This window comes from Amblyraja radiata, chromosome 33, assembly GCF_010909765.2.
Source record: "Amblyraja radiata isolate CabotCenter1 chromosome 33, sAmbRad1.1.pri, whole genome shotgun sequence".
Lineage (NCBI taxonomy): Eukaryota > Metazoa > Chordata > Chondrichthyes > Rajiformes > Rajidae > Amblyraja > Amblyraja radiata.
This window is the reverse complement of record NC_045988.1, coordinates 10,145,362-10,163,773: the sequence shown is the minus strand read 5'-3', so window position 1 is coordinate 10,163,773 and position 18,412 is coordinate 10,145,362. Positions and strand designations below refer to the sequence as shown.

Genomic DNA, 18,412 nt, shown 5'->3' with positions numbered 1-18,412 from the left:
GAGGAATATAGGTGGAAGAGTCACATAATGTTGTGAACAATGTTTTGTAGATGGCTTCATCTCATATAATGGTGGTAACTTCACCACTGAGGAGCCGGTCGTGTCATAAGGTCAGAGGGAATAGGAGTAGAATTAGGCCATTTGGCCCATCAAGTCTACTCCGCCATTTGATCATGGCCGATCTATCTCTCCCTCCTAACGGAATCAAGGAATATGGGGAGAAAGCAGGACTGGGGTACTGATTTAGGATGATCAGCCATGATCATATTGAATGGCAGTGCTGGCTCGAAGGGCCGAATGGCCTACTCCTGCACCTATTTTTCAATGTTTTCTATGTTTCTTACCCCATTCTCCTGCCTTCTCCCCATAACCTCTGACACCTGTACTAATCACAAACATGTGAAACGTATGTCAAACATTCTAGAGTTTCCAAGAATCTGTTTGGCAGAATCACCAGCATGCAAGAACATGAGGGACATATGGACATATGGAGACTCAAGCAACTACGGATGCTTGAGCGAAAAACAAAGTACTTATTACAAAGTACAAAATATTAATTTGCCAGATGAGGCAGCATTTGTGGTAGAAAATGAACGGTTCTTGTTTTGAGATCTTGTCGGGATCTTTCTTCAGACTGGCGGAAGCTGGAGAGATGGGGTCGGGCAAAGCCCAGGAAGTGAAAGGTGAGGGAGGAGGAATTGATTGAGAGATGGTTAGAGGTAATGATGAAGTCTAACGGTAAAACAGAGACAAAAGGATATAAGAAAAGAAAAGAAGTGGTAAAGTGAAATGTGAGAAGGGAGAGGGTGGAGTAAGAAAGAGGAGGGGGAAATATGATCAGATTCGGTTAAGGATTTAGGACAGAATTAATAAATCTCTTACTTATATTTTCTTTTCTTTTCGTCAAAAGGCAAGTTTCGAACTTCGACTCGTTACCATGGCCATGGCAGGCCATGGTAACGAGTCGAAGTTTGAAACTTGCCTTTTGACGAAAAGAAAAGAAAATATAAGTAAGAGATTTATTAATTCTCTTTTATTAATTCCACGGTGCCTCACGAACTGTTTGGCACCAGTTGAAAACAAGATCTATGTGATGTGCCATGGAACCAATGCCGCAGATGCGCATGCCATTCGTAAACGTGGTTCTGTCAATCCCAAGATGGCATGTTCGGTCCTGGAGTCTATGTCACACATAGCCTTGATAAAGCCAGCAGGTATCCCCTAGATTTGGATAATAGGCAAAAGGTTGTGCTTAAGTTGCTGGTCAATGCGGCAAAAGTCAAAAAGATAGATTATCATGGCTATGACACTGCTTGGTGCCCTCCAAGTTGTGGGAAGGTTAAAAGTGGTTTGGAAGAGGATTGTGTCTGGGATCCCAGGAGAATAAAAGTTATTGGTGTAATTATGCCCCAAAAAGCATTAGCATAACCAGTGGATCTTCCCTGAATACTCCTGATTTTACTGGGGCAATGGGGTAATAGTTAGAAGATGTGGATAATGGTGATCTTGGGTGTAACAATGGTGGTGGGACCTCCATATATGACAATCAAACTTAGGCTTCGGGGGGAGAAAGCTCCTATTTTTGAAGATGGCCTTCAGTATGCTTTAGAGAGTAATAGAAACGGATTAAGTGGGTTATCCCATAAACTACCAATGTTCATCGTGTAAATCTTGTGAAAAATTGGTTGTTTTGGTGACAATTTTGTAGGTTGCTAAAACCGGGAAAGCAGATAATTAGGAAGATCAGCATCAGCTGCAGTGGGAATAAAACAAGTTCGGGAAATAAAGCAAATAATTCTACTCGGAAACTGTAAAAAATCAGGTGTATAAAGTGTCATATTGTGTTCTTTGAAATGCAACCTCTCAAAGCAATCACTGTATTATTCTGTAGCAACAACTTTTATGAGCTGGAAAACCATTGATCACTGTACTCTGTGTCTTGTACTAAATTTAATAAAATCATTGGCCACAATTTTGTTGTATTGTTGTATTTATGGGATAACATGGCTCCTCAGTGGTGAAGTTACCACCATTATATAAGATGAAGCCATATACAGAACATTGTTCACAACATTATGTGACTCTTCCACCTATATTCCTCCCTACGTTGTCCCCTTTCATCTAAATCCTCCCCCGGGTGTCTCCTTCCACCTATCTGCCTTTCAACAATATCCATCCCTCTGGCTTTACATTTCACTCCTCTTCATCTAACCTTCCTCACCTGCATCCACCTATCACTTGCCAGGCATTGTTCCGCCTCCACCTTTTTACTGGCTTTCGCATCCCCGAATGCAATTAATCTGAAGAAGGGCTCTAACCCCAAGTGTTGTTTATCACTTCTCCCACAGATGATGCCTGACCTGCTGAGCTACTCCAGCACTTTGTATTTCGATCAAAACTCCAGCATCTTCCATTATTTTTGTCTCCATGATGTAACTTTTTCTTCTCACCACTGGCCTACTGCGCACCTCTTCATCTATAACCAATGGCACTACTTTCAACCATTTCCATGTCGATAGTAAAACTTGTTCTGTGAGTCTACCTGTCTCTCTCAGAAAACCCATTCCAACCCTCACATTCCTCGCATTTCCTGCCAGCTGTTCAATTCCTTTGCTATCATAACCCTTGTGTTAGTGGTAAAAGAAAGGACCTCTAGGAAGGATGTAGTTAAACTGAATAGTGTGGACAAGATTTATGAGGATGTTGCATTTATGAGGACTTGAGAATAGACATAGAAACATAGAAATTAGGTGCAGGAGTAGGCCATTCGGCCCTTCGAGCCTGCACCGCCATTCAATATGATCATGGCTGATCATCCAACTCAGTATCCCGTACCTGCCTTCTCTCCATACCCCCTGATCCCCTTAGCCACAAGGGCCACATCTAACTCCCTCTTAAATATAGCCAATGAACTGGCCTCGACTACCCTCTGTGGCAGAGAGTTCCAGAGATTCACCACTCTCTGTGTGAAAAAAGTTCTTCTCATCTCGGTTTTAAAGGATTTCCCCCTTATCCTTAAGCTGTGCCCCTTGTCCTGGACTTCCCCAACATCGGGAGCAATCTTCCTGCATCTAGCCTGTCCAACCCCTTAAGAATTTTATAAGTTTCTATAAGATCCCCTCTCAATCTCCTAAATTCTAGAGAGTATAAACCAAGTCTATCCAGTCTTTCTTCATAAGACAGTCCTGACATCCCAGGAATCAGTCTGGTGAACCTTCTCTGCACTCCCTCTAGGGCAATAATGTCCTTCCTCAGATTTGGAGACCAAAACTGTACGCAATACTCCAGGTGTGGTCTCACCAAGACCCTGTACAACTGCAGTAGAACCTCCCTGCTCCTATACTCAAATCCTTTTGCTATGAAAGCTAACATACCATTCGCTTTCTTCACTGCCTGCTGCACCTGCATGCCTACTTTCAATGACTGGTGTACCATGACACCCAGGTCTCGCTGCATCTCCCCTTTTCCTAGTCGGCCACCATTTAGATAATAGTCTGCTTTCCTGTTTTTGCCACCAAAATGGATAACCTCACATTTATCCACATTATACTGCATCTGCCAAACATTTGCCCACTCACCCAGCCTATCCAAGTCACCTTGCAGTCTCCTAGCATCCTCCTCACAGCTAACACTTTCCCCCAGCTTAGTGTCATCCGCAAACTTGGAGATATTGCCTTCAATTCCCTCATCCAGATCATTAATCTGAGCTATATGGAGAGGTCGGGCAGGCTAGGACTATATTCCTTGGAGTGCAGGAAGGATGAAAGATGGTCTTTCAGTTCAGAAGCTCATAGGAGCAGAATTAGGCCATTTGGCCCACCAAGTCTACTCTGCCATTCTCCGTCCACTCTGCCAAAGGGCCTGTTTCCATGCAGTCTTCTTCTTTTCGTGTCCATCTTGTTACAAATGTTGACCTCGCTGCTATCGTCCATCCTGAAAAGGACGCAAGCTTCCGGCGACAATTAGTGGAAGGCATCACTTGTTGCAATAGATGATGGTGGTAGCAGAATTAGCTCAGGATACTTCCAGTTTCCAGCCCCGCGATGTGGAAACTTCTGCTATGGGGCCTTCCGTGCTGTATTATAGTTAGTAACCTTTAACACTGCCTAATTCAGCTGCATCCCTTGGAGGTTTATCTGCCTGCAGGGGCTATTTAACTGGTGACATCAACACAACATAGGCATGTTTCTTTATCTTGTGGCATTTTCATCAGGTGCATTGAAGGTTGAGAGAAGATTTAAGAATTTGGATGTTTCAAGGGTTATAGTAAACATGCAAACTGTTGGAGCTGAGCCTGGATGAGATCAACTGGGTTGTTCTTGAATGTCTGTGCAGGCTCAAGGGAGGAGGGGGGGCATACGGTTTACTTCTGCTCTTAAAATATATCTTCTTATCTTTTTATAGTAACTGAAAATGTAGTTCACACTGTGTGTACAACATAGGCTCCCTCTCACTCTATAAAATGGTTCATTTTTGCATTGTGTTTTTTAACGCAGTGACAAGTTAGATCTTTCAATCAAGTTGATGAATTTGCAGTTATGTTGTTGTATCTTTTAGATTATTTTATAGTTTCAAATTTGCAATTACCACAAATAATTACCACTTGCTGATGATTCTCTGTTTAACTGCACAAACTATAACTTTTACCTCTTATATATGAGATCCATTTTCGCCTTTAATTTCAAGTGCTGCAAAGTTTACTGGCAAATGTCCTCACTAATAAAACAGAGCATAACTGTCCAGGAATGATCAGGGTTAACTCCTGACTGCAGATGGGCTGACTAATATGACTGATGCAGACAGCATCTCTATTCATGCAATGGAAGGGAGAAATAAAAATCAGGCTTCTTGCTTGCAATTACACCTGAGAGTTGCGTTCATTGATTGAGGACAGGGCTTTGTTGTTGAATGCCCTGCATTGTTGATAACCCTACTGGTGCTTATTATCCATATAATCATTTTCTTACAAGGCGAGGCGATATACACTTGTGAGACTGAGTCTACATTCACTGGACACCTTCAGTATCAGAAAGGACAAATTAAACAAAGGTTCCACATGTGGACATCTAATACGAGTCTTATATCAGAGAGCAATGGTAAATTGTAATGATTAATTCACAGGATGTGGTAATGACTAGCAAAGTCAGCATTGCCCATCACGTTATGGCCCTGAACGTGATATGTTTAACCAAACAATGATAAAAATGGTGAATTTAAAAAATATAATTTCACATAAAACAATTAGTTTGATCATCCACAGATAGCACTTGAGGAAACTTGCTTTCTGTCGAAGCCTCGCTGTTATTCCCGTTGATATTCATTTAGTTTAGTTTAGTTTAGAGATGTAGCATGGAAGCATATCTGTAGAAGTTGGTGAGAGTTGTTGGGGATATCCTGAACTTCCTAAGTCCCACCTGTCTTTGGCCCATACCCTATAAACCTACCCAAAGATAGACACAAAAAGCTGGAGTAACTCAGCCGGACAGGACAGCATCTCTGGAGAGAAGAGATGGTGGAAGTTTTGAGTCGAGACCCATGAAAAGGCCCACCGGCCCACAATGTCTGTGCCGAACAAGATGCCGAGATCGTCACACATCTGCCAGCATATGATCAATATCCCTCCATATCCAAGGTACACAAAAATGCTGGAGAAACTCAGCGGGTGCAGCAGCATCTATGGAGCGAAGGAAATAGGCGACGTTTCGGGCCGAAACCCTTCTCCCTCCATATCCATGTGCCTATTCAAAAGTTTCTTAAACACCACTATCGTATCTGCCTCCACCACCACCCCTGCGTAGAATGTTCTCAACCCGAGACGTCGCCCACTTCTTCTCTCTAGAGATGTTGCCTGTCCAGTTGCATTACACCAGCTTTTTGTGTCTATCTTTAAACCAGCATCTGCAGTTCCTTCCTACAAAGCTACGCAAAGGTCAGCTAATGACAAATGAACTACAAATTTTGTTCATGGCAAGCCCCCAAAAATTAGCAGTATAATTTAAAGATTTTTTTTGTAACATTTAAGGAATTAATTTTCTCAGGACTTTAGGGATAGTAATTGCCCTGGATGAACAAAAGCAGCCCTATAAAATCATATACATACCCTGACGTGGCTTCATACCTCGTGGAGTGGATATCAGGCAAGTAATGTCAAGCCAAATTCCAATGTAAAATCAACTTATTTTACCAAAAGGGATGAAAAACATGAAACTTAGATTCACTTTGATGTTACTAAAAATAAAGGAATTTCATTTGTGAAGAACCAGTTAAAGGAAGCTTTTTTTTAAATTGCAATTATATGGCACTTTTTGTAGTCTAAAGTTTTCTGAACTTTGCACTGTAGCATCAGATGCCATTTTTATACTCAGATCTTTATAATGAGACTTGAATCCACAGTGTGTGTACAATCAACTGTGCCATCTCTGAACTGGAATGATTGAATATTTCTAATCCTTCATCTTGTTTCTCAAGAGTCATAGAGGCATACAGCAGGGAAACAGGCCCTTCAGCCCAATTTTCCAGACCGACCAACATGCCATATCTACATCAGTTCAACCTGTCTGCATTTAGCCCATATCCATCGAAACCTATCCTATCCATGAACCTGTCTAAATGTTTCTTAAACATTGTAATATTACCTGCCCCAACTACCTCCCATTCTATATACCTACCAAGCTTTATGTTAAAAAGTTACACCTTAGTTTCATATTAAATCTCCCCCGCTCCCCCTCGCCTTGACTATATGTTGTCTGGTTCTTGAGTCTCCTACTCTGGGCATTTACCCTATTTATCCCTCTCATGATCTTTTACACCTCTATAAGGTGACAGTCTTCTGAAGAACTCTATATGAAGATTGCAAATGGATGACTCACACACAAGTCAGCGAGCAGAGACTGGAAGGAAGTTGTGGCAAACGAAGGTAGATGAATGCTTGAACTATTGTGAAATTCTCTTGCAAGAATTTTGGATCAGTTTTGTACTGCAGACCAAATATACAGTATACGCTGTGGCAGTGTTCATACCACTGGTGTTGATTTCTCTAACTTCAAGTAATCCTAGCATTCCCTCTCTCTGTGTCTCTCCACCACCCTAGTTCTCTGACTAGTTTCACAATCCTAATTCACTAATTATAATATTAATCAGTCCAGAGCAGAATTAGGTATTCATTAATTGATTTTTTTTTTTTTTTTTTTTTTTTTTTTTTTTTTTTTTTTCTTTTCCTTTTTTTTTTTTTTTTATAATATATAGTGTGTGAAAAAAGAAAACGAGTAAATGAAAAAAGTTGAGAGAGAGAATAGAGAGAAGAAAAGAAAAAAAGAGGAGATCATTATTTATAGTCTTGACCAACCCTCGTCCAGTCCTGAAACAGTTATTTTTTACAATTGTGTTGCACCATATGATTCCAAAAAAACGACGAATGGAGACCAACTCGTTATGAATTGGTCTGATTTATCCATTAGGAGGAATCGCATTTCCTCAAGATGAGCGGTGTCCAACATACTTGCAATCCACATTTTAAGCGTTGGTATTGATGTACCCTTCCAAAATTTAAGAATTAATTTTTTTGCTATTATTAAACCATAGTTAAGGAATAGATTTTGAGATGTGTTCAATTTATTCCCATCTTCCATTACGCCAAATATAATCATTTCAGTATTAGGTTCCATTCTTGTCTTGAATAATTTTGTAAATATTTCAAAAATATCATTCCAAAATCTATAAAGTTTTATGCAGGAGACTAAGGAGTGTGTTATAGTTGCCTTTTGGGCTAGACATTTATCACAAGTGGCGGATATATTTGGATAAAATTTGTTCAATCTTGTTTTTGAGTAATATAATATATGTACAATTTTAAATTGAATTAAATTATGTCTTACATTAATTGAACATTTGTGAATATATATCAGGTATTTTTCCCATTTAACCTTCGTAATTTTTATCATTAGTTCCCGTTCCCACTCTTCTCTAAGTACCTCTGTCGATGGTAGGTCTATATTTAGAATACTATTATATAAATATGATATTAATTTTTGTGAGTCAGCTTCAATATTCATTGCCTCTTCCAATAAGTCAGGAGTTACTTTTTGATATCCTTGTATATATTTTTTCACGAAATCGCAAATCTGAAGATATTTAAAATATTGGTTGTTTTTCAATTTAAATTTTAATTGTAATTGTTGGAATGATAGTAAGTTTCCCATTTCATACATATCCCCGATCCTTCTAATTCCGAGACTTTCCCATTGGTTATATGTCTTATCCATAAGAGATGGTTTAAATAAAGGGTTATTCGCTATTGGCATTAACAGTGATAGATTTCTTAATTTTAAAGATAATTTTATTTGTTTCCAAATTCTTATTGTACCATATATAATTGGGTTCTTCTTATATATTGTGTTATTCAGTTTTTTTGGGGAGAAGAGGATCGTTCCTATATTACTAGGATGGCAATCCTCCTTCTCCATTTTTATCCATTCTGTCTGTTGGGTAGCACTATCCAACCAATAAATCATATTCTTAATATGCACTGCCCAGTAATAATACATAAAATTCGGAAGTGAAAGTCCCCCGACCTCTTTTGGTTTACATAAGTGTTTTTTTGTGATTCTATGTGATCTATAGTCCCAAATATAATTAGTAATATTAGAGTCTAATTTTTTTTTAAAGTATTTTGGTATATATACCGGTATAGATTGAAATAGGTATAGTAATTGTGGTAGGAAGATCATTTTTATTGCATTTATTCTACCTAATAATGATAAGGGAAGTGTTTTCCAAAATTTAATCAACGTATTAAGTTTATTTAATAAAGGCATGAAATTAGCATTGAATAATGCTTTATATTTTCTAGTAATCTGAATACCCAAATATTTAAATTTTTCTGTTGCGATTTTAAAGGGGAACTTCAGTAAGTGTGTACGTTCTTGAGGTTTTAATGTCATGATTTCACTTTTATTCCAGTTTATTCTATATCCAGAAAAAGACCCAAATTCCTCTATTAAGTTTAATAAATTTGGTATGCTCGTTTGTGACTTTGTAATATATAAAAGTATATCGTCTGCATATAATGAGATTTTATTCTTTGAGTCTCTGGTATTATAGCCCTGAATATTCGGATGAATTCTTATACTTTCAGCCAGGGGTTCTATCATAAGGGCAAATAGCAGGGGTGATAGTGCACATCCCTGCCTATTACCCCTTGATAGTTGAAATTTTTGAGATAACATGTTATTAGTTAAAATTCTTGCCATCGGTTTATCATATAATAATTTTACCCATCTTATAAAATTCTCTCCCATATTAAATTTTTGTAGTACTTTATATAAGTATTGCCACTCTACCTGATCAAATGCTTTCTCTGCATCCAAAGAAATAATTGATATATCTTCTTCCTCTACTTTATGCGAGTACATTATATTAAACAGACGTCTCAGATTATTAAATGAGTATCTTTTAGGTATAAACCCCGTTTGATCAGGGTTTATCAATTTACTAATATATTTGCTTAATCTTCTTGATAAAATCTTTGCTAAAATTTTCTGATCTGTATTTAAAAGTGATATAGCTCTGTACGAGCCCGGATCTTCTAAATCTTTATCTTTTTTTGGAATAAGTGTAATAGTTGATTCTGTTAGTGTTTCAGGTAGTTTGTTTTCTTTAAAAGCATGGGAGTATAAATTAAATAAATAAGGGGTTGTTATCTCCTGAATTTTTTATAAAATTCATTATTAAAACCATCTGGTCCCGGTGTCTTACCATTTTTCAGCGATTTTATTGTTTCACCTATTTCTTTGATTGTAATTTGAGCTCCTAATTCCTCTTGTTCCAAAAGGTCCAGTATTGGAAGATTACAATTATCTAGAAATTTTTTTATTTTACTATCTTCTCTTTTAATTTTAGATGTATATAAGTTTTGATAAAATTGGGCAAATCTATTATTAATATCTTTAGGTAGTATTAGTAATTCTCCTTTCTCTGATTTAATTTTGGTTATAGTATTTTCCTTTTCTTGTTTTTTCAATTGGCGAGCTAAAAGCTTATGTGGTTTGTCACCAAACTCAAAATGTTCCTGTTTTGTCATTTGGAATAGTCTTATTACCCTTGCCGATAAAATTCGATTAAGTTTAAATTTCAGTAATATTATCTTATTGTGTTTATCTGTCGTGGAATCTTTGGCATTATCCATCTCTAACTGTCTGATTTCTTGTTCTAACAACAATTGTTCTGTCTTATTCTTTTTATTTTGAAAACTTTGATATGAAATTATAATTCCTCTCATAAATGCCTTAAAAGTTTCCCATAATAAAGAAGGCAAAGTACCTGGTATATCATTTGTATCGAAAAAAAGTTCCATTTGTTGTTTTAAATATTGATAGCCTTGCACGTCATTTAAAATATGTGTATTAAACCTCCAAAAAAAATTTTTGCCCGGCATTCCCTCAAATTTTACTGAAAATGTCAACGGGGAGTGATCTGAGATACTACTAATGTGGTATGTTGGGTTGTTTGTATATGGCATTAATTTCATATCCACTAAAAAATAATAAATTCTTGAATAAGTTTTATGCACCGAAGAGTAAAACGAGTATTCCCTTCCAACTGGATTAGCAGATCTCCATACATCTATTATATTCGTATTTTTTATATATGTATTTAGAAGTTCGCTAGTTTTAGATTTTAAATTACTCTTCTTTTGTTTTGCTGATTTATCTAGATATGAATCTAAAACACAGTTAAAGTCCCCCCCTATTATCACATTTTGGTAATTAAACTCTGATATTATGTCAATAATTTTATCAAAAAAGTGGGGGTTATCAAAATTCGGAGCATAAATATTTATCAAAGTTAGTGGGGTTGCATAAATTTCACCCGAAACTATAATATATCTTCCCTCTTTATCTGATATGGTATTCTTTAATTTAAAAGGAATACCTTTCCTAATAAGAATAGCTGTACCCCTAGATTTAGAAGTAAATGAGGAGTAGTATGTTTGGCCTATCCAATTCGCCTTTAATCTTATTTGTGTTTGTTGTTTCATGTGTGTCTCCTGCAAAAACATTATGTCGCTTTTCAACGATTTTAGTTGGGCAAAAATTTTACCCCTCTTAATTGGTTCGTTGGCACCCCGTATATTCCAACTACAAAATGTAATTCCTCCATTCTTTATTTGTCTATCGTCTTGCATTGTAAATCAGGGTAATATTCCTGAATCATATGGTGCAAACAAATACCTCAGAACTTTAGGATTAATTGATTTCTACAAAAGGAAATTGAACAATGTGGTTTTACAAAAATAAACTCTGTGCCATCAGCTACAGTTGTTTGCTTTTCCGGTCACAGATTATCACTGCCTTATACTAAAGTGAAATGAGAGAAAATTGAATGTAGCTCATCTAATGTTAAAATTTGCCACAGTTCATTCAGTAAGGTGATGCAGCTTTTGAGAAAACTTTGACCTTGTTTCCAATCACATATAAATGACATTGAACTGAAATCTAATTGACACTTAACCATATAACCATATAACCATATAACAATTACAGCACGGAAACAGGCCATCTCGGCCCTACAAGTCCGTGCCGAACAACTTTTTTCCTTAGTCCCACCTGCCTGCACTCATACCATAACCCTCCATTCCCTTCTCATCCATATGCCTATCCAATTTATTTTTAAATGATACCAACGAACCTGCCGCCACCACTTCCACTGGAAGCTCATTCCACACCGCTACCACTCTCTGAGTAAAGAAGTTCCCCCTCATGTTACCCCTAAACTTCTGTCCCTTAATTCTGAAGTCATGTCCTCTTGTTTGAATCTTCCCTATTCTCAAAGGGAAAAGCTTGATCACGTCAACTCTGTCTATCCCTCTCATCATTTTAAAGACCTCTATCAAGTCCCCCCTTAACCTTCTGCGCTCCAGAGAATAAAGACCTAATTTATTCAACCTATCTCTGTAACTTAGTTGTTGAAACCCAGGCAACATTCTAGTAAATCTCCTCTGTACTCTCTCTATTTTGTTGACATCCTTCCTATAATTGGGCGACCAAAATTGTACACCATACTCCAGATTTGGTCTCACCAATGCCTTGTACAATTTTAACATTACATCCCAGCTTCTATACTCAATGCTCTGATTTATAAAGGCTAGCATACCAAAAGCTTTCTTTACCACCCTATCTATATGAGATTCCACCTTCAAGGAACTATGCACGGTTATTCCCAGATCCCTCTGTTCAACTGTATTCTTCAATTCCCTACCATTTATCATGTACGTCCTATTTTGATTTGTCCTGCCAAGGTGTAACACCACACATTTATCAGCATTAAACTCCATCTGCCATCTTTCAGCCCATTTTTCCAAATGGCCTAAATCACTCTGTAGACTTTGGAAGTCCTCTTCATTATCCACAACACCCCCTATCTTGGTATCATCTGCATACTTACTAATCCAATTTACCACCCCTTCATCCAGATCATTGATGTACATGACAAACAACAAAGGACCCAACACAGATCCCTGAGGCACCCCACTAGTCACCTGGCTCCAACCCGACAAACAGCCATCCACCATTACCCTCTGGCTTCTCCCATTCAGCCACTGCTGAATCCATCTTGATATTCCTGCATTTATACCCAACAGTTTAACCTTCTTAACCAACCTTCCATGAGGAACCTTGTCAAAGGCCTTACTAAAGTCCATATAGACAACATCCACTGCTTTACCCTCGTCAATTTCCCTAGTAACCTCTTCAAAAAATTCAAGAAGATTAGTCAAACATGACCTTCCAGGCACAAATCCATGTTGACTGTTCCTAATCAGACCCTGTTTATCCAGATGCTTATATATATTATCTCTAAGTATCTTTTCCATTAATTTGCCCACCACTGAAGTCAAACTAACAGGTCTATAATTGCTGGGTTTACTCTTAGAACCCTTTTTAAACAATGGAACAACATGCGCAGTACGCAAATCCTCGGGGACTATTCCCGTTTCTAATGACATTTGAAATATTTCTGTCATAGCCCCGGCTATTTCTACACTAACTTCCCTCAATGTCCTAGGGAATACCCTGTCAGGACCTGGAGACTTATCCACTTACATCTTAATAACTGATCCTTTGCAAAAAGAAAAAAAAAGATTTAAAAAATGCACATCATGAAGACAGTATCTGTTCGTAATAAGGATGTTTAGCACTTTTATTTTCTCAGTCTCTCAGCATTATTTAATAATTACAGGTGAGGGAACAGGTGATGTACGTGATGCAAAATATAAACTGTTTGAGGAACTCAGCGGGTCAGGCAGTATATGTGGAGGGAAAAGGATGAGCGATTTGGGATTAGACCCTTCTTCAGACTGAGGGAGAGGGGAGATAGCTAGCAGAAAAAGTCATAGTCTTCCACCCAACGTTCCCACACCGGCCAACACGTCCCAGCTACACTTGTCTAACCAGCCTGCATTTGGCCCATATCCCTTTAAACCTGTCGGAACAAGAGACTCTGTGTATCTACCCGATCTATTCCTCTCATGATTTTATACATCTCTATAAGATCACCCCTCACCCTCCTACGCTCCAAGGAATAGAGACAGCCTGTTCAATCTCTCCTTAGACCTCAGACCCTCGAGACCTGGCAACATACATCCTCTCTGTACCCATTCCAGCTTGACAACATCTTTCCTCAGAACTGGACAAAATACTCTAAATGTGGCCTCACCAACTTCTTATATAACTGCAACATGACCTCCCAACTTCTATACTCTGACTGATGAAGGTCAAAAGCCTTTTTGATCATCCTATCTACCTGTGACTCCACCTTCAAGGAAACATGTACCTGCACTCCACGATCCCTAGGTCCACAACACTCCTCAGAGCCCTACCTTTCGCTGCGAAGGTCCTTCCCATGTTACACCTCACATTTATCTGTATTAAATTCTATCAGCCATTCCTCAGCCCACCTGGTCAACCGAGCATGATCCTGCTGCAATGTTTCTGCAATACCACCCACTTTTGTATCATCTGCAAACTTTCTAATCTTGCCATGTATGTTCTCATCCAAATCATTGATTATAGAGGACAGACAGTAACAGGCCCCCGCACTGAACCCTGAGGCACACCACTAGTCACAGGCCCCCAGTTCCAGTAGCAGCCTTCCACCATCACCCTCGGCTTCTTTCCATGAAACCAATCTTCTATCCATTCAGCTACCACTCCTTGGATCCCATGCGATCTAACCTTCCAGAGCAGCCTACCATGTGGAACCTTGCTGAATGGATTGCTGAAGTCCATATATACAACATCTACAGCTCTGCCCTCATCAACCGTTTTGCTCACATCTTCAAACACCTCAATCAGATTTGTGAGATGACCTTCCACATACAAACCCATGACATTTTTGCAGCCATGAACTGCTTTCCATTCAGCTCCTCTGTGGAAGATTCCTGTCAGCACTCAGTACTGGTCATACAACACCAAGCATCCCAACTCAAGATGAGGGAAGTCACATATTTAACCCTGGTTAACCCTTCACAAACTGATACAAGGATCTACAACCTGATCACAAAGCAAACTGATGAGGGGAACTCAACAGGCCTGGAAGCATTTGTGATGGGGAAAAGAACAAACGACATTGACCCTTCACCCGAAACATCATCTGTCCATTCCCTCCACAGATGCTGCTTGGCCTGCTGAGTTGTTTTTGTAATTTGTTTTTTTTTGCTCAAGATTCCAGCATCTGCAGTCTCTTGTGGCCCCAACTAAACCCGACAGCTGATTGCCATAGTCATAGTTTTCGCAATTCTACTTTTGTTATGTACAGTTTTACTGTGACTCTGTAGACCTGGGGTATAACCCATTTGGATAAATCCAATCAACCCAAGTATACTTGCGAGGTCTCATGAGTTGCCTGATGAAAGATCATTCATCTGAAGCATTAACTATTTCTCATCACAGATGTTGCCAGACCTGTTTGCTTCCAGTATTTTCTTTGTTTTAATTTCTGTTTTCAACCGGATATACTTTACTGAAGGCAGGCAAATGGGACTGGCGTCAATGATCTTGGTCAGCATAGATGAGTTGGGCGCAAGAGGGCTATTTCCATTCTGCATAACTCTATGACTATTATTTTGTAGTGATGGCTAATATAAATTTTATGTTTTAATTTTAATTTCTGATATAAACAACATTTTAACACATGTAAATCATTAGTGAGCAAATGAGTAAGATCTTAAGACCAGAACAACAGAGGGTGTTGGCACTATGCAGCAGCTCAAATTTCATGACAGATTTTGTCAAGAAGGAAACTATGAAAAGTTAGGAATCAATATAAGTTGGGCATCAGACTCGATCAGGCCACAGACTTAAAATGTGAATGCTCTGTTTCTCTCCACAGATGCTGCCTAACCTGCTGTGTATTTCCATTAATTTGCATGTTCAACTGATTTTAAACATTAGCCTTTGATGTTAATAAGCGAATGACATTGGAGAAGTATAAACTCATAAACTGACGTTATAAAACTACTTTGGAGAAATTGAAACTGAAACCCAAAAAATTCAAAATAAAGGACAGATGTTGCCCATCCCGACGGCAGCGTTACTTCCTGGATCACGGTGAGTAACACGATGATCTCTGCTCCTGTGTGTGTGTGATCCAAACTGTAAGTGGTGAAGGAATCAAGGGGAAAAGGAGAACTTTCTTACACATTTACGGGTTGTAATATTTAGTGAAGTTGAAATTTTAACAAGGGAAACTTGAAAACTACAAAAACAAAAAGCTCTGAACAAGAGCAAGGGTGTGGGACTAATTGCATAACTGTGTGCTTTCTCTCTGGGATATTATCTTTAAGGCTGTTATGTCATATTCCTTGGAAAATGGGACTGTGTTAAAAATATTGATGTCTTCATGTAAGTTTCTGAACGGCAGAGGATTGAATCGACAAATTTGTACAGTCGTTTCCTGTTATTGCAATCTCAAGAGCGTTGAAGTTGGATTTCCTTTGGAACATCAATTGTGAATGAATTCTTGCATTTTTATATCATTGTAAGCAGAAATAATAAGTGGTGTATGAGGTGAAACGCACTTTAATGTTGATAGTAACGGGGAGTAGAGAGACACACTTGTGGAAAATGTTAATGTGCTCACTCCCGTGCCTTTAAGTTTCCGTTTCACTCCTTTTCCTCTTCAGAAAATCAACTGTTGAAACTTGTGCCCAGAGTGGCCAGTTCTGATATAAGAACTCAACCTCTAAAGTTAATTCACCTTTATCGTTCAATAGATGCTTTCTGATACTGGTATTTTACACATACTCTGCGTAACTTGTTATTACAACAAAATTTATGTGCACATTTTGAAAGGGATAGAGACATTGGTCGGATGTACTAAGGTTAAACTATTGGCAAATTAGTTGAGTTTAGTTTAGTTTATTCAGTTTATTGTCAAATATACGAGGAGCAGTGAAAAGCTTTTTTGTTGCGTGCGATCCAGTCAGCGGAAAGACTATACATGCTTAAAATCAAGCTGTCCACAGTACAGATACAGGATGAAAGGAATAACATTTAGTGCAAGATAAAGTCCAATTGGGTCTCCAAGGAGGTGGACGGTAGCTCAGGACTGTGCTCTAATTAGTGATGCCAATTGGGGATAGCAGCTGGGAAGAAACTGTCCCTAAATCTGGACGTTTTCACACTTCTGTACCACCTGCATAAAGGGGAGAGGGGAGAAACTAAGACTCACTCTTGATTATGCTGGTGGCCTTGCCGAGGCAGTGTGAAGTGTTGATTCGAAGACATGTCAAAATATACATATATATATAGAACAATAAGTACATTTTTGATCCATTGCTCTGGAAGCATTTTTTTCCCACTATCACAAAACTAGATTTGTTGCTCAAATGTATTCTCTGCATAGAAAAGGAAACTGAAAGCCCATAACCCAGCTCATCCTTAAAAATATATAGACCACAACATACAAGTCAAGACATTTATTCATTGATATATTGGTCAGGGCAATATCATAAGGCATTGAAATACCTTTACAATATTTAAGATTGTGGTTGAGTCAAAGCCAGGGTATGTTTTTCCAAGTGGTGCAACATACCTTGAGCAGATTTTGCAATGGAGCGAAAGACTTCTTCAGTCTGACCCGAAACGTCACCCATTCCTTCTCTCCAGAGATGCTGCCTGTCCCGCTGAGTTACTCCAGCATTTTGTGTCTACCTTATGTTTTTCCAAGAATCTGTTTGGCAGATTCACCAGCATGGAAAAACATGAGGGACATATGGAGACACAAGTGATTGCAGGTGCTTGAGCTAAAAACAAAGTACTGATTACAAAGTATAAAGTATTAATTTGCCAGGTAAGGCAGCATTTGTGGTGGGAAATGGATGGATCTTGTTTTGGGATCTTGTCGGGATCTATCTTCAGACTGATGGAGCAGGGAAGAGGAAGCTGGAGAGAAGGGGTGGGGCAAAGCCCAGTAAGTGATAGGCGAGGGAAGAGGAATCGATTGAGAGAAGGTTAGAGATAATGATAAAGGCTGGAGGTGAAATAAAGAGGAAATGGTAAAACAAAAGAAACTAAGTGGAGCAGTGAAACGTAAAAGGGGACAGGGTGGAGGGGGAAAGCGGAGAGGGAAATATGATGAGATTTGGTTAAGGATTAAGGACAGAATTAATAAATCTCTTACTTTTATTTTATTTTATTTTTGTCAAAAGGCAAGTTTTGAAATTCGACTCGTTACCATGGCCTCTTATATTGAAAATATATGGGCTGAAGAAGATGGACCTGGTTTTAATCCACCGTGCCTCGAAAGTTTTGTGTCACCAGTTGAAGGCAAGATCTATGTGATGTACCATGGAACCACTGCTGCAAGTGCACAGTCCATTAGTCAAAATGGTTTCCGTCAATCCAAGGGTGGCATGCTCGGTCCTGGAGTCTATGTCAGTAGGGACCTCCAAAAAGCTAGCAGGTATCCCCTGGACATCGATCCCAGCCAAAAGATTGTGCTTAAGTTGCTAGTCAATGTGGGAAAAGTCAAAATGATAGATTATCAAGGGCACCCACTCCAGAAGACATGGCACTATCATGGCTATAACACTGCTTGGTGCCCTCCAAACTGTGGGATGGTTCCAAGTGGTTTGGAAGAGGATTGTGTCTGGGATCCCAAAAGAATAAAAGTTATTGATGCATTTCGCCCAAAAAGTAATCAGTATAACCAGTGGTGCTTCACTGAATAATCCTGATCTTACTGGGGCAATGGGGTAATAGTTAGAAGATGTGGATAATGGTGATCTTGGGTGTAACAATGGTGGTGGGACCTCCACATATGACAATCAAACTTAGGGTTCGGGGGGAGAAAGCTCCTATTTTTGAAGATGACCTTCAGTATGCTTCAGAGAGTAATAGAAATGGGTTAAATGGGT

General features: G+C 38.8%; 1 protein-coding gene across 1 annotated transcript in view; it reads left to right on the top strand.

The window, feature by feature from the left end:
- The first annotated feature begins 725 nt into the window (after positions 1–725).
- LOC116991159 overlaps positions 726–18,412 on the top strand; it is a 37,919-nt gene continuing 20,232 nt past the window's right edge. Inside the window, exons 1-5 of the mRNA XM_033049529.1 lie at positions 726–779; positions 911–1,010; positions 1,136–1,396; positions 12,065–12,110; positions 17,809–18,223. Coding sequence (XP_032905420.1) covers positions 726–779; positions 911–1,010; positions 1,136–1,396; positions 12,065–12,110; positions 17,809–18,223 — 876 coding nt within the window. The remainder of the gene's footprint in view (positions 780–910; positions 1,011–1,135; positions 1,397–12,064; positions 12,111–17,808; positions 18,224–18,412) is intronic.